The sequence below is a fragment of the Culex pipiens genome, chromosome 1, assembly GCF_016801865.2.
Source record: "Culex pipiens pallens isolate TS chromosome 1, TS_CPP_V2, whole genome shotgun sequence".
Lineage (NCBI taxonomy): Eukaryota > Metazoa > Arthropoda > Insecta > Diptera > Culicidae > Culex > Culex pipiens.
In genome coordinates, this window is record NC_068937.1 from 66,063,224 (window position 1) to 66,090,695 (window position 27,472).

Here is a 27,472-nt window from a genome sequence, read left to right on the forward strand (position 1 = left end):
CGATGCGACATGACTCCTATCTCCTCCTTGATCAGACAGTTCTTGAAAAGCTCATCGTTGATGATTCGAAAGTCTGGGAACTTGTCCGGATCTTTCTTGACGCTCTTCACTAACTTGAGATACCACGGATCTTGTATCGTGCTGAGCACGAAGACTAGTGCTGCTACAATCCGCGACAGCGCGTCTGGTACCACGTTTATGCTGCCCTTGCGGTACTGGATGTCGCAGTCAAAGGCATTTAATCGGAGAATCCAGCGACTCATGAGGGCTGTGGGGTTTTTCATGGATCTCAAGTAGGTGAGCGCTGAGTGATCGCAGTGTACAGTGAACCGTACTCCCTCAATGTACCCGCGAAACTTCTCGATCGCTCTGATGACGGCCAAGCACTCTCGCTCGGTCACCGAATACTTCCGTTCCGATGACGACAGCTTTTGTGAGAAATAACAGATTGGGTGCTCTTCGCCGTTCACCTCCTGGGTCAAAACTGCTCCAATTGCTACGTCACTCGCGTCGCAGGCTACCGAGAATGGCTTGCTGTAGTCTGGCATTGCAAGAACTGGCGCGGATACCAGCGCCGCTTTGAGCTTGAGGAAAGATTCTTCTGCTTGTGGCGTCCATTTGAATTTGACTTTGGCTTTGGTAAGTTCCGTGAGCGGAACGGCCAGACGCGAGAAGTCCGCAATAAAGCGCTGGTACCAGTTGCAAACTCCCAGAAACCGTTGAACATCCTTCCTGCACGTCGGCACCGGAAACTGCACGATGCAGTCGATCTTCTCTTCGTCAACCGTCCATCCTTGCTCATTTAACACATATCCCAAGTACTTTATCTCCCTCCTACAGAACTGAGACTTTTCCTCGGATATGGTCAAGTTGGCTTCGCGTAACCGCTTTGAAACTTCCTCCAGCAGGTCCATGTGCTCCTCAAATGTCCTTGAACAGATAACGACGTCATCAAGGTAGTGGAATACGTGCGGTTCCAGGTCTGCGAACAGATGGGTCATCAGTCTCGCCAGCGCCTGACTCGCTGTACACAGCCCGAAAGGCACCACTTTGAATTGAAAATGACCTCTCGATGGCACGGTGAAGGCCGTCAGCGGCCTGGATTCCTCTTGAAGCGGCAGCTGCCAGAAGGCGTCCTTTAGATCTATTGACGAGATGAACTCACACCCACTGAGGTTGTTCATGATAGATGGAATCTGCGGAATCGGGAAGCCCTCGTTGACCATGATCGAGTTCAGATGTCGAGCGTCCAAGCAGACGCGATATTGGCCGGTCTTCTTCTTGACTGCTACGAGCGGGTTGTTCCAGGGCGAAAATTTGGCTTCTTCGATTACATCTAGCTCGAGCATGCGATCAATCTCCTTGTTAACTTCCTGTAGAACGTAGTGGGACATCGGGTAATGTCTCTGCTTCTTGGCTGGTGCGTTGCCCACGTCTATTCGGTGCTCGTATAGTTGTGTTCTGCCCAGTTTTCCTCTTTCTGCTTTTGGGTAGCTTGCAATCGCTGCTCCCGTGTTAGCGGTTTGGTTGCCCCTTGCGGTTCCTCAAACTGTAACGAATCTTCCAACGAGCAGCACACCGCTTTTACACCAAACTTCTCCCAAAAGTTCATCCCTAGAATGACGCAATCTGGAAGACTGGGCACGAGAAGCATCGGCAGTGTATCGTTTCTGTTGTTGTAGACAATCGGTAATCTCACGTAGTTCTTGATTGTGTGTGGCGTCCCGTCAGCAGTTTTGATTCCTCCTTCTACTGTTCCTTTACGCAGACCTAGATGTTCGACGAGATCGACGGAGCTTCCGCCTAAGAGCGAGCAGTTGGCCCCGCTGTCTAGCAGCGCCTTTAGTTTCTTGCCGAGCACACTTATTATCGCATGCGGCCTGTTGTCCTCTTTTGAGTTGACTATGATCGAATTAAGGTTGCTGATGTTGGGAATGTCGGAGGGGTTGCTGCATGCTAGCGGAGATCCATTCCCCTCTGCTGTTGGTTCCCCGCTGGGCTGTTTTCCGACTCTTGTAAACAGTCGGGACAGTTCCTCAGCGAGTACCCTTTCCTACCACAGCGATAACAGAACATCATGACTTGCTGCTTGTCGCAGTCCATGAATCTGTGTCCTTCTGCATCACAATTCCAGCAAATCGCTACCTGTGACGCTCGGTTCTCTGTTGATGACCTTGCCGCTTGCTGCTGATCTTGGTAGTGAGGGTTCTGCTGTTGTTGTTGATGTTGCTGCTGTTGTGGTTGCTGATGTTGTCCGTTGTTTGTTTGGTAAGCTCGAAATTCCTTCTTGTCGAATCGCATCCTTAGCGCGTTGACCTGCTCGGTTAGTAATTTGATTCGTTCGTCTTCTTCGACGTCCTCTTCTTGGCACCGCTGGTCTTGCTGGCTGGGATCGACTCTTGTCATTCGATCTGGTTGTTGTCGTTCTTCAGTTTCTACCACATTTACGCGACCGAATCGCTGAGATTGATTGTGGAATCGGGAACCGCGCTGTGTCGACTGTGGCGTGCTCAGCGTTGGCTCTAGCAGTGCACTCCGAGGTAAGACTACACGTCTTTGACCATCCTGCATCTTCTTGAGCTCATCGAACTCCTTGCAGGCTTGCACCAGCATGTCCATGCTTGCCATTCGATTGGCCGCTGCAATCGGCGCGTAGATGTCGTTCATGTTTTTCTTTAAGATGAACATCATCTCTGTTTCACTCATCGGCGGTTGGGAGTTCTGGAACAGCGTTGAGATGTCTTGGAAGAACTTGCTGAAAGACTCACTCTCTCCTTGTAAGCGATGGTATGCTTCTACCCTGATGGCAAACGCGTGACTAGCCGGAAGGAACTCTCGCCTGATCAAGATTTTGAATGCCTCCCACGAGAAAAGATCACCACTTAAGTATGCGTTCCCATACCAAGTTAGCGCATCGTCCTGCAGCAGATGTTTGATGTTTTTCAAAAGCAAGCCTTCTGGTATTTCCTCTGAAAGTGCAAATATTTCAACCCGATGGAGAAACGTGTTGAGTGACGTCGCGTCCTTTTCTCCTTTGTAGCGAAACGGCCAGTTGTGAATCGCTTTATAGGGTCTTCTCTCTTCGAACTGCCAACGCTGTTGTTGTTGATACTGCTGCTGCTGGTACTGTTGTTGTTGAAACTGTTGCTGCTGGTACTGTTGTTGTTGGTACTGTTCGTTTTGCATTTGCTGTTGTCGTTGTTGTTCGTTCATTCTCCACGCGGCCCGGAACAGCGTTGGAAAGAACCGTGAGTCTGTGTGGTGATCCAGCAGATCGACGGTCCGGAACGCGCGTGTGGTCGAACCAGCGGCGCGTAGTGCACCGAAAGCGGTCCAATTGGCCGCCGGAAGCACGGTAGTGACCCGGATGTGGTTGTTGGCCACCGGCAGAAGAAAATAGACGTTGTGAACGTTGCGAGGAAGGTGGTCCCATTGGCCATCTGAGCAAAAACAGTGAAAAAGTGTGCTTGTGTTGGCGGAAGAAGGACGTTCGCGCCATCTTGCCGCACAAGAAAAAACAGAAGTGTTCGTCGGCGAGAGATGGGCTTGCGACGCCATCTTGTTGAAGAACAAAAGTGTGTGTGTTCGTCGGAGAGATGGGCGAGCGCCGCCATCTTGCTGAGCGAAAAACTGAAAGCCTCTGCGAATGTGGTCCTATTGGCCGTCCCGAGCAGAAGTGTGCGTGGAAGGTGGTCCCATTGGCCACCCGAGCAGAAAACTGGTGAAAAGTGAACGGCACCTGGCCGTTAAAATGAAGTGCGGTGCTCTGTGAGCAGAGTGGCGTGCAGAAAAGCCCTGACGGAGTACCCATTGGCCACGTCAGGCAGATGTTCCGACGGGTGGTCCCGATGTCCACGCCGTGAAAAGGAGCTAGAAGAGTGGTCCCATTGGCCACAAGGTGGAGTGTTGTGCGTTGCTCTGTGAGCAGGGTGACGTGCGAAAAGCCCCGACGGACGGTCCCATTGTCCACTGTTGATAAGGAACCGTTCAGCTGAGCGAAATCGCTGACGCTCCCGACTAGCAAGCCAAAATAACTAAAAGTAGTTGTGTGCGTGTGAGCTAAGTTGCCATGTTTTATTCTAGTAGTTTACATAATAATGTTTCTCCTGCCAAACTCTGTTCCCTGCATTCTTACGCTAATGGACAACACATGTCTTCCTACTCACTCACAGATGGGCGATCTAATCCCTACCCGTCCTCGCGCGCTTTCTGTCGCCATGCCGTAGCCGCACGTCCTGGCCCCCGTCGATCAGCTCGTGCTCCAGCCTCGGCGTCGCGTTCGCACCACGCGCTCCGCGTCCTCGCGACGCGCTCTGCGTACGTGTGTGCTTGCGCGCCACGTGCTGGTGCGCTCGCGTGCCAAACTCGTGCTTCTCGGTGTGCGATGTTTGGGCGTTTGCGTACGACGTTGGCACCCTCCGTGTCCTTGCGCCACGCGCGACTTCGACGGCCTCTTCTCGACGCCTCTACTCGATCTCCGCCGATGGTATTCGCTGACAAAACTGCCGCGGCACGACCTGTGCAGTCGGTCGGCCCTCGAGCACAAAGCAAACGGTGTATAAACGCCCTGTGGAAACAAAAGTCGTCAGCTCCATGTGCTTACTCCTTGATTCAGGCTCAATCTTACCCCGTACGGTTCGGGGGCGTTCTTTTTAGCTTCAGGTCCTCTAGTGGTGTTCCGCGTGCTTCGAGCACCGTTCTCACTGTTTAAAGAGAGCCCTTTGTTAGTATTGGTGGTGCACCACCTGCCTGGAGCTAACTTACGACTTGCTTCCTCGTCGGCGTGACCTTGACACTGAATCTCGCTTCAGTCGTGCGCGTGTGTGTGGTGACCCTCAATCTCCTGTGAATAGGGTGATCTTAGTGGAAGTACAGCGTCAATTGTCAATGCCTCGCTTACTTGTGGTTTTTGGCATGCGATGCGTCTCTCCTGCCGCCTCCACTCTCGAGTTTTGCCTCGCGCGTCCGCTTTAGATCGGGCTCGTCCTTCGACACGGCGCTGGCCTGCCTCCGTGTGCGCCTAGGAAAAGAGATTTAATGATTGGCTGTCCGCTTGACCTCGATTTCTGCACTCACGTCGGGCCTCAAACGCGGCTGGCGGTGTTTCGCCGTCGACCTTGGCGTCACGAGCTTGGTGAGGTGAACCAGACACTTTTGGGACGCTCGCTGGACGGCTTGCCAATCTGGGAAATGCGACAACTAAATGGTGTGCCAATTGTCCGCCTCGACCACGACTTACCGGTAGTTTCGTTCGGGCTTTGCGGCGTATCGTGCCGTCCTGTCCGGCCTCGTGCCCCTTACGTAAATTACCGTTTCCGAGCGCTGATTTATCCGGCTCGGCGAGCTGCTGATGTCGGCTGGCGAGACGCGATCGAGCGAGGGTGTATGCAGGCGACTGTTCGATCGTACGACGTGGCATGGTCGTGCTGGTTGGATTTCCCTTTTTGTTGAGTTGTCGGAAATATTGGCAAGCGTGCAGCCGACTGCAGGGAAATCTCAGGCTCTTCGCGCATTCTCAAGCGAGTCTTGGGCTTCTCACTATTACGTAGCTAAACTAGTGTAACCTGAACTTAACATCTTACGGCGACTATGGGCAAAAACTACATTTTAGGCATACATTTATCTTAAACGCAACACATCCCCACCACAAGATGAGAGTTTTTTGTGGGCCACGAAAGACAGCCCACAAAAAACTCCAAAACTCTCTTCATTCGCGAAGCTGCAGAGACTGAACAGATCTTGGATGCGGGTTGAGAAGACCTCAAGTTTTGCAAAACCAAACAAACTGATTGCCGTGAGCCTATAGCTCACCAGATCAAATCTCCACGTGCAACAAACTAAACAAACAACACGGCAGCGAATTCTGCCAGACAAGTTGATCTGAGCACCACCCTGGGTGGTAAAAGGTCTCTGCGCTTGCTCTCTCTCTCGCTCTGTCTTCTGCTGTTCGATCTTGTGGTGACATCAACTCTGATCTTATCTAGGTACTTAACTACTAGATAGATCATACGGTAAACATGCAGTACAAATACATATTTACACAAAAAATGGCTTGCATTTTATTGTAAGCATTCCTGGGATAGAAGGCATTTCCTCCTTCAGATCGCTATGAGTCCAGATGAGGGTTTTAGGCCGCGCCCCCAGTTCGCGTTGCTTTTGGGTTCCGGTCGGTGCTGTCATAGCGATCCCCAATTGCTTAAATTTTGGATATCTACGTCGTACCCACCCAACCCCGTTCCGTACTTTGGACCTGACCGAGCGCTTGCACGATCGCGTCAGACACCAGTCCAAGTCTAAGATCGTTTGTTCCGATTGCTCGTGTTGGTCTTCGTGTGTTTGGCTTCTCTAGTAGCTGGTGTTGCTCATATCTTGCTTTGTCATAGTTGAGGTGTGGCCGTTCGGCAGCGATGCGCCCGCGAAGTGTTTCGCGTTGGTGTTGTCCTTCGCGAGCTGCAATGCCGTTCATCTAACCGCAGTTTGTCCCGTTCTGCAAACGGTCTTTCACTTCGTGGGTTTTTTTTTTAAGTCGTTTGTTTTCATAGCTCAGTGTACCCGATGGTTATTTCCCGACCCGCCCGGTTTTGATGAACGGTTTGCGTGGTTCCCTTTCTGGGGCTTAGTCTTGCATGCAGTGCTTGCGTTTGGGGGTTCCGCAGAGTGTCTGGTCCTGTTTACGGTTTTGCCGCTGTCGAGTCACCCGCTTCGAGTTGATCAGGCTCGTCTTTCTGCTTTTCGGCCAACTCGAACTGCTTGTACCCGGTACCGTTGTCCATCTGCTTACTGCTTGGTCCGCCGCCACGCCGCTTCGCATGCTTGTGGTGTTACGTTCGGTTGTTGCCGCAGAGCTTGCTGCGACGTTGGGATTTGGTTTCCGCTTCGCGTGTTTCGATGAATCCCAAATGGTTCGTTGTTGGCAGCCCCTGTGTTAGCTGTCTGCATAGCTTGCTTAAGTTAATCTGCTTTGATGTCCTTCGCGTGATACTGTCCGCGTTTGCCGCTGGACACGTCTTCTAGGGTGTACAGGTTCACACCCTTTATCTCGCGAACGACAGCTGGGACGAATTTGGGGTCAAGCTTTTGGTTTACTTGGTCTACTTTCGATGAACGGTTGAAGGATCTTCTCCAGACGAGGTCGCCTATCTTAAAAGACACCGCTCTGGTCCGCATGTTGTAGCGTTGCTTCGTTTTCTCGTGATTGTTTTTGATGCGCTTTACAATGAAGTCCTGGATACGTTTGATCGCCGACAGCCGCAAGTCTTGTGCCACCTTCGGATCGTCCGGCGTGTTGAGGTCTTGCTGTGTGTAGAGGTCCGTGTGTAACAGCAGGTCCCGGCCAAAGTTTGCGATGTGCGGGCTTACCCCTGTGACGTCATGCTTTGCGCTGTTAATGGCCGCCACGATTGCTTGGAGATTTTCATCCCACGCACGGTGATCTTTATCCAATAATGCTCGAATCCCGGTGACCAGGACGCGATTCACCCGTTCCGCGTTGTTCACCATCGGGCAGTAGAAGGCCGTCTTCATGTGGGTGATCTTGTGCCTCGCCAACATCGCTTTGAACACCGACGAGACAAATTGCTTGCCGTTGTCCGACAAGATGATCCTCGGCCGCGAAAACTTGAGAAAGACGTTCTGTTCCAGGAACTCCACCATCTTCACCGAATCGGCCGATCGCATCGGGTGTGCGATCACGTACTTGGTCACCCAATCTACTATCACCAGCATTACGGTGTTTCCGCTGCGAGATCGTGTGAGGGGCCCGACGAAGTCAATAGAAATTAGCTCCCAAGGCAATCTGGCTGGTTTGGCTCCTCCCATGTTCGGCATCATTGTCGTATTCGGTGCTTTGCTTGCCTTGCACGTTGTGCAGCTTCGCACGTAAACCGCAACGTCTTCCATCATCTTCGGCCAGTAGAAGTTCCTCTGGATCTTCTGCCAGGTCTTACAAAAGCCCAAATGTGCTGCTGACGCACAATCGTGGAATCGCTGAATCACCGCCGTTCGTTCTTCCAGCGGAACTACCTTCTTCCAGCGATGCGACATGACTCCTATCTCCTCCTTGATCAGACAGTTCTTGAAAAGCTCATCGTTGATGATTCGAAAGTCTGGGAACTTGTCCGGTTCTTTCTTGACGCTCTTCACTAACTTGAGATACCACGGATCTTGTATCGTGCTGAGCACGAAGACTAGTGCTGCTACAATCCGCGACAGCGCGTCTGGTACCACGTTTATGCTGCCCTTGCGGTACTGGATGTCGCAGTCAAAGGCATTTAATCGGAGAATCCAGCGACTCATGAGGGCTGTGGGGTTTTTCATGGATCTCAAGTAGGTGAGCGCTGAGTGATCGCAGTGTACAGTGAACCGTACTCCCTCGATGTACCCGCGAAACTTCTCGATCGCTCTGATGACGGCCAAGCACTCTCGCTCGGTCACCGAATACTTCCGCTCCGATGACGACAGCTTTTGTGAGAAATAACAGATTGGGTGCTCTTCACCGTTCACCTCCTGTGTCAAAACTGCTCCAATTGCTACGTCACTCGCGTCGCAGGCTACCGAGAATGGCTTGCTGTAGTCTGGCATTGCAAGAACTGGCGCGGATACCAGCGCCGCTTTGAGCTTGAGGAAAGATTCTTCTGCTTGTGGCGTCCATTTGAATTTGACTTTGGCTTTGGTAAGTTCCGTGAGCGGAACGGCCAGACGCGAGAAGTCCGCAATAAAGCGCTGGTACCAGTTGCAAACTCCCAGAAACCGTTGAACATCCTTCCTGCACGTCGGCACCGGAAACTGCACGATGCAGTCGATCTTCTCTTCGTCAACCGTCCATCCTTGCTCATTTAACACATATCCCAAGTACTTTATCTCCCTCCTACAGAACTGAGACTTTTCCTCGGATATGGTCAAGTTGGCTTCGCGTAACCGCTTTGAAACTTCCTCCAGCAGGTCCATGTGCTCCTCAAATGTCCTTGAACAGATAACGACGTCATCAAGGTAGTGGAATACGTGCGGTTCCAGGTCTGCGAACAGATGGGTCATCAGTCTCGCCAGCGCCTGACTCGCTGTACACAGCCCGAAAGGCACCACTTTGAATTGAAAATGACCTCTCGATGGCACGGTGAAGGCCGTCAGCGGCCTGGATTCCTCTTGAAGCGGCAGCTGCCAGAAGGCGTCCTTTAGATCTATTGACGAGATGAACTCACACCCACTGAGGTTGTTCATGATAGATGGAATCTGCGGAATCGGGAAGCCCTCGTTGACCATGATCGAGTTCAGATGTCGAGCGTCCAAGCAGACGCGATATTGGCCGGTCTTCTTCTTGACTGCTACGAGCGGGTTGTTCCAGGGCGAAAATTTGGCTTCTTCGATTACATCTAGCTCGAGCATGCGATCAATCTCCTTGTTAACTTCCTGTAGAACGTAGTGGGACATCGGGTAATGTCTCTGCTTCTTGGCTGGTGCGTTGCCCACGTCTATTCGGTGCTCGTATAGTTGTGTTCTGCCCAGTTTTCCTCTTTCTGCTTTTGGGTAGCTTGCAATCGCTGCTCCCGTGTTAGCGGTTTGGTTGCCCCTTGCGGTTCCTCAAACTGTAACGAATCTTCCAACGAGCAGCACACCGCTTTTACACCAAACTTCTCCCAAAAGTTCATCCCTAGAATGACGCAATCTGGAAGACTGGGCACGAGAAGCATCGGCAGTGTATCGTTTCTGTTGTTGTAGACAATCGGTAATCTCACGTAGTTCTTGATTGTGTGTGGCGTCCCGTCAGCAGTTTTGATTCCTCCTTCTACTGTTCCTTTACGCAGACCTAGATGTTCGACGAGATCGACGGAGCTTCCGCCTAAGAGCGAGCAGTTGGCCCCGCTGTCTAGCAGCGCCTTTAGTTTCTTGCCGAGCACACTTATTATCGCATGCGGCCTGTTGTCCTCTTTTGAGTTGACTATGATCGAATTAAGGTTGCTGATGTTGGGGATGTCGGAGGGGTTGCTGCATGCTAGCGGAGATCCATTCCCCTCTGCTGTTGGTTCCCCGCTGGGCTGTTTTCCGACTCTTGTAAACAGTCGGGACAGTTCCTCAGCGAGTACCCTTTCCTACCACAGCGATAACAGAACATCATGACTTGCTGCTTGTCGCAGTCCATGAATCTGTGTCCTTCTGCATCACAATTCCAGCAAATCGCTACCTGTGACGCTCGGTTCTCTGTTGATGACCTTGCCGCTTGCTGCTGATCTTGGTAGTGAGGGTTCTGCTGTTGTTGTTGATGTTGCTGCTGTTGTGGTTGCTGATGTTGTCCGTTGTTTGTTTGGTAAGCTCGAAATTCCTTCTTGTCGAATCGCATCCTTAGCGCGTTGACCTGCTCGGTTAGTAATTTGATTCGTTCGTCTTCTTCGACGTCCTCTTCTTGGCACCGCTGGTCTTGCTGGCTGGGATCGACTCTTGTCATTCGATCTGGTTGTTGTCGTTCTTCAGTTTCTACCACATTTACGCGACCGAATCGCTGAGATTGATTGTGGAATCGGGAACCGCGCTGTGTCGACTGTGGCGTGCTCAGCGTTGGCTCTAGCAGTGCACTCCGAGGTAAGACTACACGTCTTTGACCATCCTGCATCTTCTTGAGCTCATCGAACTCCTTGCAGGCTTGCACCAGCATGTCCATGCTTGCCATTCGATTGGCCGCTGCAATCGGCGCGTAGATGTCGTTCATGTTTTTCTTTAAGATGAACATCATCTCTGTTTCACTCATCGGCGGTTGGGAGTTCTGGAACAGCGTTGAGATGTCTTGGAAGAACTTGCTGAAAGACTCACTCTCTCCTTGTAAGCGATGGTATGCTTCTACCCTGATGGCAAACGCGTGACTAGCCGGAAGGAACTCTCGCCTGATCAAGATTTTGAATGCCTCCCACGAGAAAAGATCACCACTTAAGTATGCGTTCCCATACCAAGTTAGCGCATCGTCCTGCAGCAGATGTTTGATGTTTTTCAAAAGCAAGCCTTCTGGTATTTCCTCTGAAAGTGCAAATATTTCAACCCGATGGAGAAACGTGTTGAGTGACGTCGCGTCCTTTTCTCCTTTGTAGCGAAACGGCCAGTTGTGAATCGCTTTGTAGGGTCTTCTCTCTTCGAACTGCCAACGCTGTTGTTGTTGATACTGCTGCTGCTGGTACTGTTGTTGTTGAAACTGTTGCTGCTGGTACTGTTGTTGTTGGTGCTGTTCGTATTGCATTTGCTGTTGTCGTTGTTGTTCGTTCATTCTCATCCAGTTCAACAATTCGTCCCTCCAGCGATAGTTTCGTTCGTTCACCCTTTCTTGATCTCCGTTTGCACCTGATGCTTGACCAGCGCCCGGATCACCGCCTTGATTGTTGTTAAGCCCTGCTCCAGCACCTCCTCTAAAGCTATCTGCTTGTCCTCCGTCCTGTCCCGTCGTTGGTCTTCCAGAAAGCCCTGTCGATTGGCTTCCGTTTGCGCCGCCTGTTCCAGTTGTTTGACCTCCGTAGGAACCGGTTGATTGACCATTGGAGAGTCCAGCTGTCCGGCCTCCGTAGAAACCAGCTGCTAGACCTGCATGGAATCCAGTTGCGCGACCACCGTATGAACCCGCTTGAGCTCCGTTCCGTCCCAGTGAAAGACCTCCGGAAAATCCGGGTCCTTGACCTCCGAGCAAACCATCAGCTAGATTTCCCAGAAAACCGGCGCCTTGGCCGCTTTGCAGTCCAGTTTGGTGGCTGTTTAGTGGCTGTCCTAGACCATGGTTCGGCTGCCCTCCAAGATGGCTTTGACCAGTGCTTATTCCCGTTCCATGTCTATTGTTGTTTACAGTCCCTTGTCCTCCATTCTGGTGTTCGTTGTAACCCGGAAGGCGTTCTGAAATGTTTAGCAAATCTCCGTTATCGTTTCCCAGGTTATCTGGTTGTCGCGATGGTTCTGGATTTCTGGGTGTGGTGTTTTGGTTCAACAGATTGTTCCACGCCATGTTGAAGCCTCGGTTTCCCGATTGGTTGGTCGACGATTGCGTCGATGATAGGAAGTTGCTACTTGGGCCCGGCGGGTTACCGTCCGTTCCCACTTCGTCTCGCCTTTCTGTTTGATCCGGGTTGACGTGAGCCGTCCCGTTGTTCTGTCCGTCCGCTGCACCCGAGTTATCTTCTCCGCTAGTGTTGATCTCTGAACGTTTCTTCGCCTTACCCAACGTGTCATCAATGTCCTCGATGCAGAATTGAACGACCATTGAGCAAACTGCGTGATCCTCTGCCAGTCTCTCCGTTGTCAGCAAGATTGCTAAGCGATCGCGATAGTGAAGAAGACGCGCCCTAGCCTGGACCAGATAGGTTACGTTTTTCGATTCGATAGCCTTTTCTATCCACGTCACGAGTTCGGTGAGGTTTTTGTGACATTGCCTCAGATCGTCTTCTGGGGACAAAAAGTGTGTCGCAGTTTCAGGGACGATTCCTCGAGCCTCATCTTGTTGGATGATGGCCCTCAAACGCGCTACTCTAACGCGGCGAGGTAGCGTGCACAAATGTAGTACATGTCTTATTCCCAGTTCATATTGTATTTCCTCATCGGTAAGGTACGACGGATCCATCTTAAATTTTAAATGATGAGCCAAAATTGAAGTAATGTTGCGCCAAAATGCCAAAAAGAAAAACGATTTGCGTGCCACAATTTATGCAAATCTCCAAATTCCGAACCAAAATGCCAAAAGGTTCGTTTAGTTGGGCGCCAGTGTTGATAAGGAACCGTTCAGCTGAGCGAAATCGCTGACGCTCCCGACTAGCAAGCCAAAATAACTAAAAGTAGTTGTGTGCGTGTGAGCTAAGTTGCCATGTTTTATTCTAGTAGTTTACATAATAATGTTTCTCCTGCCAAACTCTGTTCCCTGCATTCTTACGCTAATGGACAACACATGTCTTCCTACTCACTCACAGATGGGCGATCTAATCCCTACCCGTCCTCGCGCGCTTTCTGCCGCCATGCCGTAGCCGCACGTCCTGGCCCCCGTCGATCAGCTCGTGCTCCAGCCTCGGCGTCGCGTTCGCACCACGCGCTCCGCGTCCTCGCGACGCGCTCTGCGTACGTGTGTGTATGCGCGCCACGTGCTGGTGCGCTCGCGTGCCAAACTCGTGCTTCTCGGTGTGCGATGTTTGGGCGTTTGCGTACGACGTTGGCACCCTCCGTGTCCTTGCGCCACGCGCGACTTCGACGGCCTCTTCTCGACGCCTCTACTCGATCTCCGCCGATGGTATTCGCTGACAAAACTGCCGCGGCACGACCTGTGCAGTCGGTCGGCCCTCGAGCACAAAGCAAACGGTGTATAAACGCCCTGTGGAAACAAAAGTCGTCAGCTCCATGTGCTTACTCCTTGATTCAGGCTCAATCTTACCCCGTACGGTTCGGGGGCGTTCTTTTTAGCTTCAGGTCCTCTAGTGGTGTTCCGCGTGCTTCGAGCACCGTTCTCACTGTTTAAAGAGAGCCCTTTGTTAGTATTGGTGGTGCACCACCTGCCTGGAGCTAACTTACGACTTGCTTCCTCGTCGGCGTGACCTTGACACTGAATCTCGCTTCAGTCGTGCGCGTGTGTGTGGTGACCCTCAATCTCCTGTGAATAGGGTGATCTTAGTGGAAGTACAGCGTCAATTGTCAATGCCTCGCTTACTTGTGGTTTTTGGCATGCGATGCGTCTCTCCTGCCGCCTCCACTCTCGAGTTTTGCCTCGCGCGTCCGCTTTAGATCGGGCTCGTCCTTCGACACGGCGCTGGCCTGCCTCCGTGTGCGCCTAGGAAAAGAGATTTAATGATTGGCTGTCCGCTTGACCTCGATTTCTGCACTCACGTCGGGCCTCAAACGCGGCTGGCGGTGTTTCGCCGTCGACCTTGTATAATATCTCAAACGTTCGGCACTACGAGGCGTAAGAACCGCGGGGAAACCTGCAGGGACTTTATTTGCATTAAGAGCTATCCAAGGTGTGGTAGACTGCGAGGAGCAGTAACCAGCTCGGAGCTCGAAATAAAGTAGACAAGTCGCCTTGATGTTCCAGCCGAAAAGACTCATTTTTATTTATTTGAACTCGGGTATTTATACTAGTCAAATTTGTTGCATCACATGTAATTTGAGTGGTGACACTTACGTGCTACAGTATAGACTTCTGGAGTTGGCTTGTACTGGGTTGAACCCTTGCGCTGGCTCAGCAGGAGTCAGCGTCCCGGCCAATTGTCGATGAACCGAAATATGGTTCGAAAAAGGCTATACGCAAGCATCAGCAATTATGCTTGCGCCAAGTGGTTCTAACTGTGTGTGGGCTCTACAGCCAGGCAGGGTTTGTGTTTGGAAAGACAAAACCTGGTCTTGTTGTGCGAGGTCCGGGCATGGTAATAAAAATGGAAATTAAGTGTGAATGGGTATGTTGGGAATGCAGTGGTGTTCAGACTATTACACCTTCCCCCTTTAAAAGAATAGTTTTATGAAGTAAAATTATTCTTTGCCATTCTCCAGTAGCCATTTACAATTTATTTGATATATTTATGAATTTTTGTTGTTGTGTGTTTGCTTTGTTACATTGTGTTTTGTTACATTGTGTATGTGTATTTTTTCACTTCCGTAGTCTATTGCTGGGAAAAATTTACCTGCATTGTTGATGCTAGGCTCGGTGGTTTATTTGATTATTCTATTTTTGTGCACTATTGTTTTCTTTTTTGTTATAGGTTCTTCTAATTCGCAATTCGGATCTCTGATTTGTGTGATTCTAAATGGACCTTGATAAAATGAATCTAGTTTTCTCCTATTTTCATTTTTTAGATAAACCAGATCGCCTATTTGTATGTGGATAGGATTAATTATTTTGTTACAAATTTGAGTTTTTTCTTGTTTTTGCTGTTCTAATATTGACTTTGTTAAATTTTGGCTCTTTTGTAATCTAAATTTCAACTCATTGTGGTATGCTTCTAAATTGTAGACTGGATCTAGATTTCTTTGATTATTGCTATGTGGTAAGTTTGCTTTAACACCGAACACTAATTCATAAGGTGTGTACCCATGAATAGTATGTGGAGTTGTGTTGTAATTAAATTGATAATATTTCAACCAATCATCCCAATCCGATTGATGCTCGTTAACGAAACATCGTAGGTATTCGTTTAAACACCTATGATTTCTTTCAAGAGCACCAATGGTTTGTGGGTGATAGGCAGTTGCAAAAGTTTGTTTTATTTTCAATTGTTTGCAAATCTGACTAAGAACTTCGTTATTATATTCGGTACCTTGGTCGGTTTTGATTTCCAAAAAATTTCCATAAATTAAGATGAAGTTATCTACTATGGCTCTTGCTATAGTGTTAGCTTCTTTGTTTTGTATTGGTGCAAGAACTATATATTTAGTTAGTTCGCACTGAATTGTTATTGCATATCTGTTGCCGTTGTTGGTTTTTGGTAGGGGTCCTACTGTATCTATTGTAATGATTTCAAAAGGTTTACTCGGAGTTGTTGTTATTATTTGTGGTTCTTTAGTATGTTGTACAATTTTATTTCTTTTACACAGTTCGCAGGCCTGAACGAAAAGTGTAATAGAACGTTTCATTGCTTTCCACCGATACAGGTCTCGGATCTTTAGGTACATTCTAGTTTGTCCTACGTGTCCTCCTGTCGGTGTATTGTGGAAATTTCGTAAGATTTCTTGAATTTTATTTTTGTTATCTACATACATTGGTGGTTTGTATATTAAAATTTGTAGACTTTGAAAAGTTTTATTAGCTACAATTTTAAATGTAGAAGTTGTTACTTTTTTGAAAATTTCATCTTCCGTTGAAAGAGATATTCGATCGATTCTCATTTTCTTTAATTCTTTTTCAAGCCTTGAAAGAGTCATCTCTAAAGTTGGACTTTCATTTTCTGGCTGAAATGGGATTTTCATCATTATTTTTTTGTTTTTATAGATCTGTAAAGTGTTATTGACAACACGTAAAGCGCATAATTTTCTCGTTTCATTAATGTTTTCAACTGTATAAGCCGCTTGATAGGTGATACTAGTATCAACCTGCGTGCTTTGCATGCTTTTCGTTTTCTGTATTGATCTCGTGTTTACTACGAGCATTTGCATATTTTGTAGTTGTTCACTTGTTATAACTATTCGTGAGAGCGCGTCCGCACCCACGTTTTCCTTACCAGCTAATATATTACATCGAAATTGAACTCTCCTAAATCCAAACGCATTTGTGTCAATTTGGATGTTGGGTCTTTCATTCCGTATAAATGTACAAGTGGTCTGTGATCAGTTCTGATTACAAACCTATTTCCGTAAAGATATGGTTTGAAGTAGTTAATTGCCCAGTGGATTGCTGTTAGTTCTTTGAGAATAACAGACTTATTTTTCTCACCAGGTGTAAAAGTTCTGCTAGCGTAGGCTATCGGCCGATCGCCTTCACTAGTGATTTGGGATAAAATTGCTCCACAACCGACGTTAGAAGCATCCGTTGTGAGAATAAAAGTTTTGGCAAAATCAGGGTATTGTAAAATTTTTGGTGAAAGTAGTTTGTGTTTCAGTGTGTCGAGTTGACGAGTTGACACTGAACAGACCAGTCAAATTTGCAATTCTTTTTACATAACTGGTTTAAAGGGTGAGCAATTGTTGAAAAATTTTCAACGAATTTTCTATAGTAGTTACAAAATGCGACGAATCTTCGAACTTCGTCAGCATTCTGCGGCACTGGATATTTAACCAGTGATTCATATTTAGAATCATCTGGGAGTATTCCTTTATCTGTGACTTTGTGCCCCAGATAAGTTACTTCAGATTTAAAAAATTTACATTTTGAAGGATTAAGCTTCAAATTGTAATGTCGCAATCTTTCAAAAACAGTAGTTAAATTTTTAATGTGATGTCTCATTGAGCATCCTATGACAATAATATCGTCAATATAAATAAAAGCTACTTCGGGAGTGAGACCTGCCATTGCAATGGTCATCATCCTTTGAAAACTATTTGGGCTAATGTTCAAACCAAACGGTAATCTTAAAAATTGGAAGTGCCCAGTATCCGTGGAGAATGCAGTAAATTTTCTACATTCCTCCTCTAAAGGAATCTGGTGAAATCCAGATGTCAAGTCTAGGGTGCTAAAATATTTAGCTCTTCCTAGCTGGTCTAAAATCGTATCTATTCTCGGCAATGGAAATTTATCTGCCAATATTTTTTTATTTAAGGTGAAAGGCAAAGCCGCGGGGCCGGCTAGTTGGCGCGAAAAATCTCATAGGTTACTGCGATGCGCGCGCGCCACGTGCTCTCGTTTTGAATGCTGGCGTGGCTCAGTTACTGTTCGCACGAACTGCGTGCAGTGGAAAGTATTGTAATCAGTATGAAAATAAAGAAATTAATATTTTTTCAAAACAAATATTTTTTAAATAGTTTCAAGCAGTGTGGTTGGTGTTAGTAAAGCGTAAACGGGTTTTTCGAAATATGAAAAAAATAATCATTTTGGATTGACAGTTTTTGTGACAAATATTGTTTTGGCAAATATTTTAGTAAGGTTTGATTTACAAAAACATTGATAAGCATGATTCGAATGTAAGTAAAATGACTGTATATCGTTATTTCGATTTACAGTAACTAAAAAAAACACACTCAGCCTCACGAACCGTGTCAATACTTCGAAGGCTGATTGCTAATCAACTGACGTAGTGTAAAATACATTTTAAAACACTTTTTTCATTCAAATGTAGTAATTTGAAATTGTGTATGTGTAAACATCAAAATATATTTTGAACAGTGCCTTACCGAGTGATGAAGACGAGTCAAATAATCAAACAATTTGAGGAATGTTATACAAAAACATCAATCCCTGACATACACATTTTTCTATTATCTCTAAGAAAAAACATTGTACGCTTTCAATATCATCAAAATGATGAATTAAATAAATTTCGAAGTCAATTTTGTTGTTTGGAATAAGCAAACATAATTTTCTATATTTTTTTTATTAGACGCCCGTTGAGGCAATAACAACTTCAAAGACAAGAAAAATGTTCTGATAAAAACAGGAAACCCATTTATTTTCAAATGGCAAATGAAATGAATAACATCAATTTATTCAATTTGTATTACAAAATCAATGTTAGTTCTTCTAATTGCTAGAAATTTATTATGAAAAGAAGCTGAATCGTGGGAGCGACAAAGGATCGACAAAGTCAACTAAATTTAAAAAAATAAATTGCTAATGTTAAGATAACTTTCAAATAATTTGAAATGGCGGGTTTCATTATTTATTCCTCCTTTTTCATAGTAAAATAATTTAATTGAATTCGTAATCTGGTTTATGAAAAAAATTAAATAATTTCCTTTTTCCTTTAACAAAAATATGGGTTACAAAAATTATTGCAAGCAAAATATTGCATTCATCTAAACGAACGCAACGTAAACGGTAAGGAGCGTAATATCGCTAAAGGCATTTTGAGTCAGTTCCTGATTAACCCTTTCAAGCCTGATGGGTCATATATGACCCAAAAATGAAAATTTTCAAAACTAGCCTATAATTTTCGTATGGTCTTAAGAATCATTTTCCCATCATTAGATTAAAAAATATTTTTTTGAAAATTCAGGCTCGAAAGGGTTAAACTGGTCATCAGAATTTATTGTTTCATACCCAAGTAACCACAAGCACTAAATCGGAACTGTAAATCAACACTAAATCATTATTTCCATGTTTTGAGCCCCTAAAATGCAAATTATAATGTTACTTTAGAGTTCTAACTCTATATAAGCTTTGGTTAAAGTTTCAAAACTTTGACAATTCATGTTACTCTAAAATAACTTTATATCAACTGTTCGAGTGCTTCATTAAATTGTAAACAAAAGCGACATTGAAATATTCAAAGTGTTGATTTTGGTGTTGAATTTTTCGCCTAAACTGTGATAATGATGGGTAAGCTGGTGATAACTGCAGTGGAAATTACTTGTTACTAAAACATTATTGAAAATTTTCAGCATACTCCCAGAATTCCGGGCTTTCCCATCGACTTATCCTAGTTGAAAGTACAAGACTACAAGACTAGTCTACGTGTGACGGGACGAGAACCATCTCAGGCAAGAAAAAAGTTCTTTGTCAAAACCAGCTGCTGCTTAAAATCCAATAAATGGTGATTTGTGTTCAAGTTAAAAGTGATTGTGTATTGAAAATGTTTAAAATAATAAATAAATAGCGATCAGAGAAAGGAGTTTCTAAATTGATTACTCAGGTGCACTTTTGGAACGATCTCTGGGGAAGACAACATCGACAATTTTCTTCGTTGAAAAGCGTTTTACTTTACAGAGCAGTTAGTTAGTGCACGGCATCATAATCTTGGAGTTCATCACAACATCATCACCGACCGACCCGTATCCGGAGCAGCAAATTGGAAGAAATCACAAAAAACACATAAGCTTTGGTAGCGCGCCATCTGAACTTGAAAAAGTTCACCAATCAAATATACAACAGATGGCGCGTTGCAAAAAGCTTTTTCTTCTTTTGACATTTTTAAGGTGCTTTTCCAATGCACGTAAACTCTATATCCACTGTTGCAGTCGCCACTTTTGGCTTTAAACTCACTTTACAAGGGAATATAGAGTTATGTGACTGTAAATAGCTTACTTTATTTTTTGATATAGAGTGGATTTAATGTTAAGTTTTAGAGTCCCGCGGTTACTTGGGTATCCCTGAAGTATAAATTAGAAATATCAAGTAAAATTTGAAATTGATAAAAAACTCTCTGCGATGGCAGTTTGGGTAAGCTCCTGATAAAACTAGTGATCAGAATTGAGTGTTTTATATCTCTGAAATATAAATTCAAATTTTGCCAAAATTTAAAAATGTTTAAAAATCTTGGAACGTCAGTTCTTCCTATAATTATCAAATAATTTAAAAAACTTTCGGTGATGGCAGTTTGGGTAAGTTCCTGGTCATCAGAATGTATTGTTTTATATCTATAAATTATAAATTCAAATTTTGCTAAATTACCTAGTGAAATTTAAAATTGATAAAAAAAAATCTTGAAAGATTAGTCATTTCTAGTAAATTATTCAATAATTTTAAAAACTCTCTGCGATGGCAGTCTGAGTCAGTTCCTGTTATAACTAGTGATCAGAATTTATTGTTTTATATCTATAAAGTATAAATTCAAATTTTGCTAAATTACCTAGTGAAATTTAAAATTGATAAAAACAATCTTAGAAGGTTAGTCATTTCTAGTAAATTATTAAATAATTTCAAAAACTCTCTGCGTTGGCAGTCTTAGTCAGCTCCTGGTCAAACTAGTATTCAAAATTTATTGTTTTATATCTCTGAAATATTAATTAAAATTTTGCCAAATTACCAAGCGAAATTTAAAATTGTTAAAAAAATCTAGGAACGTTAGTTATTTCCAATAAATTTTTAAATAATTTAAACAAATTTTAGTGGTGGCAGTTTGGGTAAGTTCCTGGTCAAACTAGTGATCAAAATTTATTGTTTTATATCTCTGAAGTATAAATTCAAATTTTGCCAAACTACCTAGTGAAATTTAAAATTGATAAAAAAAATCTTAGAATGTTAGTCATTTCTAATTATTAAACAATTTTTAAAACTCTCTGCGATGGCAGTCTGAGTCAGTTCCTGGTAAAACTAGTGATCAGAATTTATTCTTTTATATCTCTAAAGTATAAATTCAAATTTTGCTAAATTACATAGTGAAATTTAAAATTGATAAAAAAATCTTAGAAGGTCAGTCATTTCTAGTAAATTATTAAATAATTTCAAAAACTCTCTGCGTTGGCAGTCTGAGCCAGCTCCTGGTCAAACTAGTATTCAAAATTTATTGTTTTATATCTCTGAAATATTAATTAAAATTTTGCCAATATAATTTTAAAAACTCTCTGCGATGGCAGTCTGAGTCAGTTTTTTGTAACTAGTGATCAGAATTTATTGTTTTATATCTCTAAAGTATAAATTCAAATTTTGCTAAATTACATAGTGAAATTTAAAATTGATAAAAAATCTTGGAAGGTCAGATATTTCTAGTAAATTATTAAATAATTTCAAAAACTTTCTGCGTTGGCCGTCTGAGTCAGTTCCTGGTAAAACCAGTGATCAGAATTTATTGTTTTATATCTATAAAGTATAAATTAAAATTTTGCTTAATTACATAGTGAAATTTAATCTTGATAAAAAAAATCTTAGAAGGTCAGTCATTTCTAGTAAATTATCAATAATTTTAAAAAATCTCTGCGATGGAAGTCTGAGTTTGTTCCTGGTCAAACTAGTGATCAGATTCTATTGTTTTAGATCCCTGAAGTATAATAATATAACGGATGTGAAATTTAAAATTATTAAAAAATCTTGGAACGTCTGACATTTGTAAAAAAAAATAAAAACCATTTTGGAAGGGAGTCTGGGAGTCAGTTCTTGGAAATATAATTAGATTTTTTATATTCTTGCAGTGTCAAATTACAAAAGTAGCAAAAAGCTTGGAAACTCAGTTGTTTGAATTTAGTTTTTAAATATAAAAAAATTCTGAGATTAGAATCCAAATCAGTTTCAAGTCAGGTTAGTTATAAAATCTGGTTGTCCCTGGAGTATAAAATCACAACTTAGCATAAGGCCATGTTGAATTTCAAAAATCTATAAATCTGGTAAAACTAGTAAATTTAAATAAATTATAAATCTTATTTTAATATCCTTCTGGGATGGGAGTTTAATTCAGTTCCTGAAAATGTAAGTGATCAGATTTTTTTTAAACCTTTTAGTATAAATTCACAAATTGGTATAATACCATACCAAATCAAAAAACAACAAATAGTTGTTTGAAAAAAATATTTATTAATTAAAAAAAACTTTTGGGATAACAGTCTGAGTCAGTTTCTAGTCTTGTTATTGATCAGAATTCATTGTCCGTTGAATTTAAAATTTTATGATTTTTTTTAAATTAAAAAAAAGAAAAAATATGAATAATTTAAAACCCCTTCTAGGATGGGTGTCTGATTAAGTACCTAGTCATATTAGTGATCAGAATTGGTTGTTTCATATATATTTTTTTAAGATAGAGTATAATATACAGTATGTAAAAAAAGTATTTACATCCCTTGGTCACTATGCAGATTTTGTAATGAAACATGCAAACAATTTAAAGTTTGACAGAAACCTAGTACTACGTTTTGTGGTTTGGTTGAGCGTTTTTGCCGAATGCATTACATGTTGTTTCATGCATTGTTCCTCTTGCCCCAAAGGGTTGTTCGTCTTGCCCCACTAGTTGAGTAGAACGTACGGAAAATCAAAAATTTTAAAATCGTTTTTTAACATTGAAAAACAGAATTTCCTTAGCTTGTTACACTTGCCCCACATTCCCCTATTGTGTGGGCTTCTACATACATGATTTTGGTTTGTTTTGACCATGTTGTTTGTATTTTATCATCTATTACTGGGCAACCAGCGGAACATTTCGGTCGCTGTTATTTGCACAAGAATAACAACATTTGGTGTTTTTGTGAACAGTGATTTTCTTCACCACTTCAATACTTTGATGAACGGCATATGTTTGAAGTTCTTTCTGTGCCAAGGATATGAAATAACAAAGATTGAAAAAAAAAATATATTAAAACGAAACTTCGTAAAAGTCAACCAAGAGTTTCATCAAAACTATCAAATGATTCGTCAATCTAAGTACGTACCATTAGAAAAAAAAGTTATTTTGAATGTTTTGTTTATAAATTTAATAAAACATAAAATTAAGAGCTACAAAAATTATTACGTTTGGTATCCCGAAAAAAAAACATTCCCGAAAAAAAAAGTTTTCTCCAATATCCTAAGAGCAGGCTTGCCCAACCTTTTTGGCTCAATTTTCACATTTTCCATCGTCAAAGTAACAATTGCCCATTTTTCATGGTTTATCCGGTGGAATCGGTTTTACGAAAAATATTTTAACAAGTCATGTTATCTGCATCTGGATCACTTTTTTACTTAAAACTTACACAAAAATGACACGAAAAAATATTTGTTCGATCTTTTGCCAAAGTTATGTTCACTGGTCATCTGAAAACTGATTCCACCATATAAACCATGAAAAAATGTAGAACTGTTATTCTAACGATCATTAATGTGAAAATTGAGCCGAACAGGTCGGGTGGTCTGTCTTGAAAAAAAAAACAAATTCAAAATTTTCCTACTCCTATAAAACATTAATTTTGAATTGTCATTTTGATGAAAAATTTACTACCGTGTCAAAATTAGTCAAAGGTTTCCCAAAGTTTCAGAAAAAATGGTAAAAAACACACAAAAATTTGGCCTCCCGACTAAGAAAACCATTTTACAAATTCCTCTTCGAAAGTTGTCAATTCCAATTCAATCATGAAATTTTTGTATTATGCAACACCGACGAACACCCAAATTCTCCATACAAACTTTAGAGAAAATCTAATCAGTTCTGTCTGAATATTTTCGAAAACATGTTTCCAAAATTTTAAATATTTTTTAAATTTGACATGAACTTATGCCAATTTCTGAATATCTCCTGGGATATAAAACTACAAATCAAGAGTTTTTTTTTTGAAAAGGTCCTATAAGCTATTGTGTTTCATATGTTTATAGGACCAAATAAAAAAAAATCTTGAAATTCTGATCACCAACATGACAAAAACTGAATCAGAATCTCATGCCAGACGTTTGTTTAAATCATTCAATTATGAATTATAAATAAAAGAGTTTCTAAGATCTTAGATTTTAATAAATTTGACATGGCCGTATGCCGATATGTTAATTTTTACTTCTGGGATGTAGAAATGCAAATACTGATTACTAACATAACCAGTAACTGTATCAATCTCCCATCCCGGTCTTACCAATTTATAAATTTATACTTCTGAGACAATATGATAATAACTGATGTGTGCTACCTTGTGACATAGACCATTTTGGTCAAAAATTAGTTATTGATAACGTTTTGTTATAATTAACAAACTCTATAAGATGCTATAACCCGATTTAGGATATTCGCTTCCGTTTCTCGGATCACACCTGACACATGCCATAGACCGATTTCTCATCAAAAATCGTCTTGCTATCTTGTCATACAAATTGTTGAAAAATGTAGAAATTATTTCTTGTTTTTCACAAATTTACTTTTAACACATTTTTAAATGCAATGCAATCGTTTGTTATTAAAAATATACTGATAAAGTCGGTTAAACTCTTGATTTAAGCTTATTTTAGTTTGTTTGGGAAATCTGTGCACACTTGTGACACGTAGTTCCTTTTTACTTGGTCGTTGTCACAAGATAGCACACAATAGACGATTTTTGATTAGTAACATCAACCAGGAGCTGAATCAGTCTTCCATCTCAGAAGGATTTTTTAATTAAATTTTAATTTTAAACCAGGGGTGACCAAAGTTTGGCCCGCGAGGTGATATTTTGTGGCCCGCGGACCCATTTTGAATGATCATGTAAAATGGTCCGTTGACCACTTGTAAAGTGAGTTTATACTTTTTCAAAATTATGGTTTATTTTAAACTTTTGTATACTAATCTTTTTTTATTTTTTGTTAATAAAAAAACTTATGATTTATCAATATTTTGATCCCCACTTTAGGATACAAATTTTTTTTTCAAAATAATTTATAATTAAAAAACAATTTCACACGTTTCAATGTGAGTGAAACTAGTAAATATCGTCAAAATTTTCATCAATTTTTTTAGAAATACTAATAAAACGTTCAAATTTGACTTAGGCAGGATTCTGTAATAGTTGCAAAAATGCAAGTTTTCTTTATTAATTTGCAAGTCATAATGACACTTTTATGAACTGACCCTCAAACATACTTTGCACTTCCTTCGGGATTCGAACTCATTACAGTTAGATAACGAATCTGATTGACTACCAACTGATTTAGGCAGACAAAATGTGGAAATCGGAGGATCAAGTTTGTTGCAAATATTTTACAAAGCTTTCGTCGATCAACCCACCCCTCCACAATTATAAAAAAAATGGCTCAAAAACCAGGAGCAAAAATATATTTTCAAAAAACTTCAAAACTTCAAAAAAAAAAATTTAAATGCAATCAGCTGAAATTTATTAAATATGCATTCCTTTGCATTTAGAATCATTTGAGCATGTTTGGGTTTATTAAAAAAATGAATTTTAGTGAATTTTCGATGAAATAAATAAATGTTTTTTCGCTAAAATGTTTTTTTTTTTGTCGAATCTTTTTTTTTGTTTTGAAAATAATGATTGCAGTTTGACTATACGGAAGCTTAAAACATTCTCTAACATTTTTTTCATTGAATTGTTGAAATTATGGCTCTCAACGATTTTTCATTAACCACACTTCATTTATACATAAAATTACGCCTTTAGATGAATTATTCAACATGTAATGTCACCATTTTCCAAATATAAAAACAAAAGCTTGTTTTTTTTTGAAAACACAAGTACATTCAGCTAAAAACTTTTTTTCAAATACCTGAAACAATATAATCAACGATACCGATAGAAAACCGTTAGTTTGTGGTTTCTATTATTTTGAATTGACAAATTAAATCTTTTAAATTAAAATAATGTAATCTAATTTTTTTCAATAACCTTTTTTTGATAATTTGGCCCGCAAGCTCATTTGAGCTTCAAATTTCGCCCGGCCTCCAAAAACTTTGAGCGCCCCTGTTTTAAACATACTGAGTTTCTAAGGATTTAGAAATGTTTTCCTTTGGGTAATAAAACAACAAATTCTGATTACTAACATGAAAAGGAACTGATTCAGACTTTCATCCCAGAAGGTATTTTTACAATAATATATTGCAATAAATAATATATTTCAATAAATTAATTTTACTTGATTTATAGAATTTAAAAAATCAACATGACTTTATTCGTTTAATACATATTTTTGGAATATAAAACAACAAGTTCTGACCACTAACAGGACCAGGAACCTTGAACTGAATCAGACTCCCATCCCAGAAGGTTTTTTTTTTAATTGCGGTACCCGTGGTGTAGGGATAAGCATGGTTGCCTCTCACAAAGTCTGCCAGGGTTCGATCCCAGAAGGTCCCACGACTCGCCTTTTGTCGGACAGGGAAATAAATGTAAATGTTTCTAGGATATTTCTTGCTTACTTTTTCAAAAGGTATGTACATTTGAAACCCATAGCGCATTGGTTGTTTTGAAAAAGTAATCATGGCTTTCATGTGCAGGAACTGACCAGATTCGTTTCTCAGAAGGATTTAAGAATATTTTTATAAATTATTTCATATATTTAATTTTACTCTATTTTTTTATTTCACGTTGCCTTACGCCAAATTGTGAATTTATATTCTAGAGATATAGAACTACAAATCTTATCGCTTTCATGTCAAAATCAAACCATCCACATTAACGACCCCCGGGTCTTTTGTGGTCTCTATTGCAAGTTTCTGCTCGAACCTAGGAGTCCGAAGGCTTGAATGGGGAGAGCACCCAAACCTCTTTCTACTCCAAGGAACCTTCCACCCCAGTGTTTGAACTGACGACCTTTGGATTGCGAGTCCAACCGCCGCCAGCGATTCCACCGGAGTAGGCTTGGTTTGGTGTGTTGTTTGTACTTATGGCATGGAGACGACTCCTACACCTCGAATGACTTAACGGCCTAACAACCAAGGCCGGGACCGACATTTTACTTCCTCATCCGATGGAAGGTTGGAGCAGATGGGAATCGAACCCAGAATCATCCGCTTACAAAGCGGACAGCGTAACCATTCGACCACGCACTGCTCCGCTCGCTTTCATGTGCAGGAACTGAATCTGGCTTGTATCCAAGAAGGATTTCAGAATTATTATATAATTTATTTTAAATAATTAATAATTATTTAGATAATTGTATATAAATTTTCAATTTTTTTTTCAATTTCTCCCTTATGTCAAGTTGTAAAGGTATATTTCAGGGCTATAGAACTAAAAATTCTGATAAGCAGGAACAGAATTAGTCTTCCATCCCAGAAGGGTTTTTAAATTATTTCATTATTTTTTTCAACAGCCTCTTTAAAAAGATTTTATTTTATTTAATTATTTATTTAAGAAAGAACTGAGTTTCTAGAAATTTTGATAATAAGATATTTGACATGGCCTAATGCCGAATTATAAATTTATACTTCTTGTATATAGAATAACAAATTCATATTACTAACTTGAACTGGATTTGAATCAGACTCCCATCCCAGAGGGATTTTTTAATTAATAATTTATTTTGAATATTTGATATTTTATTTTGTTGGACAGTTTTTTACTGGATTATTATATTTTATTTTATTTTTTTGTTGGTTAACCCGTATAGGCCTGGGTGAAACTGAAATCATTGAAATGGCCATAACTCATCCAATTTGCATACTTCTTTTTTTAATTGGACTCGTTAGAATTTCTATTTTTCGAAAATATACCGGAAAACCCAAAAGTTTTCTGGTGGGTCAACTGGGTAAAAAATGGCGATTTTGGGGTCCCGCAAAAATTTTAAACAGCAAAAAAA

The 27,472-nt window shown here is 41.9% G+C and overlaps 1 protein-coding gene across 2 annotated transcripts; it reads right to left on the reverse strand.

Moving 5' to 3' along the window:
- Window positions 1-9,988: 9,988 nt before the first annotated feature.
- LOC120430402 (uncharacterized) lies at window positions 9,989-14,018 on the reverse strand. 2 transcript variants are annotated; one of them, XM_052706783.1, is made up of 4 exons: window positions 13,652-14,018; window positions 13,516-13,594; window positions 13,379-13,454; window positions 9,989-13,318 (listed from the first exon to the last, which is right to left on the reverse strand). In XM_052706783.1, exon 4 carries the CDS (start codon window positions 12,578-12,580, stop codon window positions 9,989-9,991), a length of 2,592 nt encoding a protein of 863 aa, XP_052562743.1. In that variant the 5' UTR covers window positions 12,581-13,318; window positions 13,379-13,454; window positions 13,516-13,594; window positions 13,652-14,018. The 2 variants fall into 2 exon arrangements, with proteins under 2 accessions (XP_052562743.1, XP_052562742.1); XM_052706782.1 differs by having other exon boundaries at window positions 13,379-14,018.
- Between the last annotated feature and the right edge of the window lie 13,454 nt (window positions 14,019-27,472).

Coding starts and splice junctions, on each gene's coding strand:
- LOC120430402 (XM_052706783.1), bottom strand. CDS start 12,580: ATGGATCCGTCGTACCTTACCGATGAGGAAATACAATATGAACTGGGA.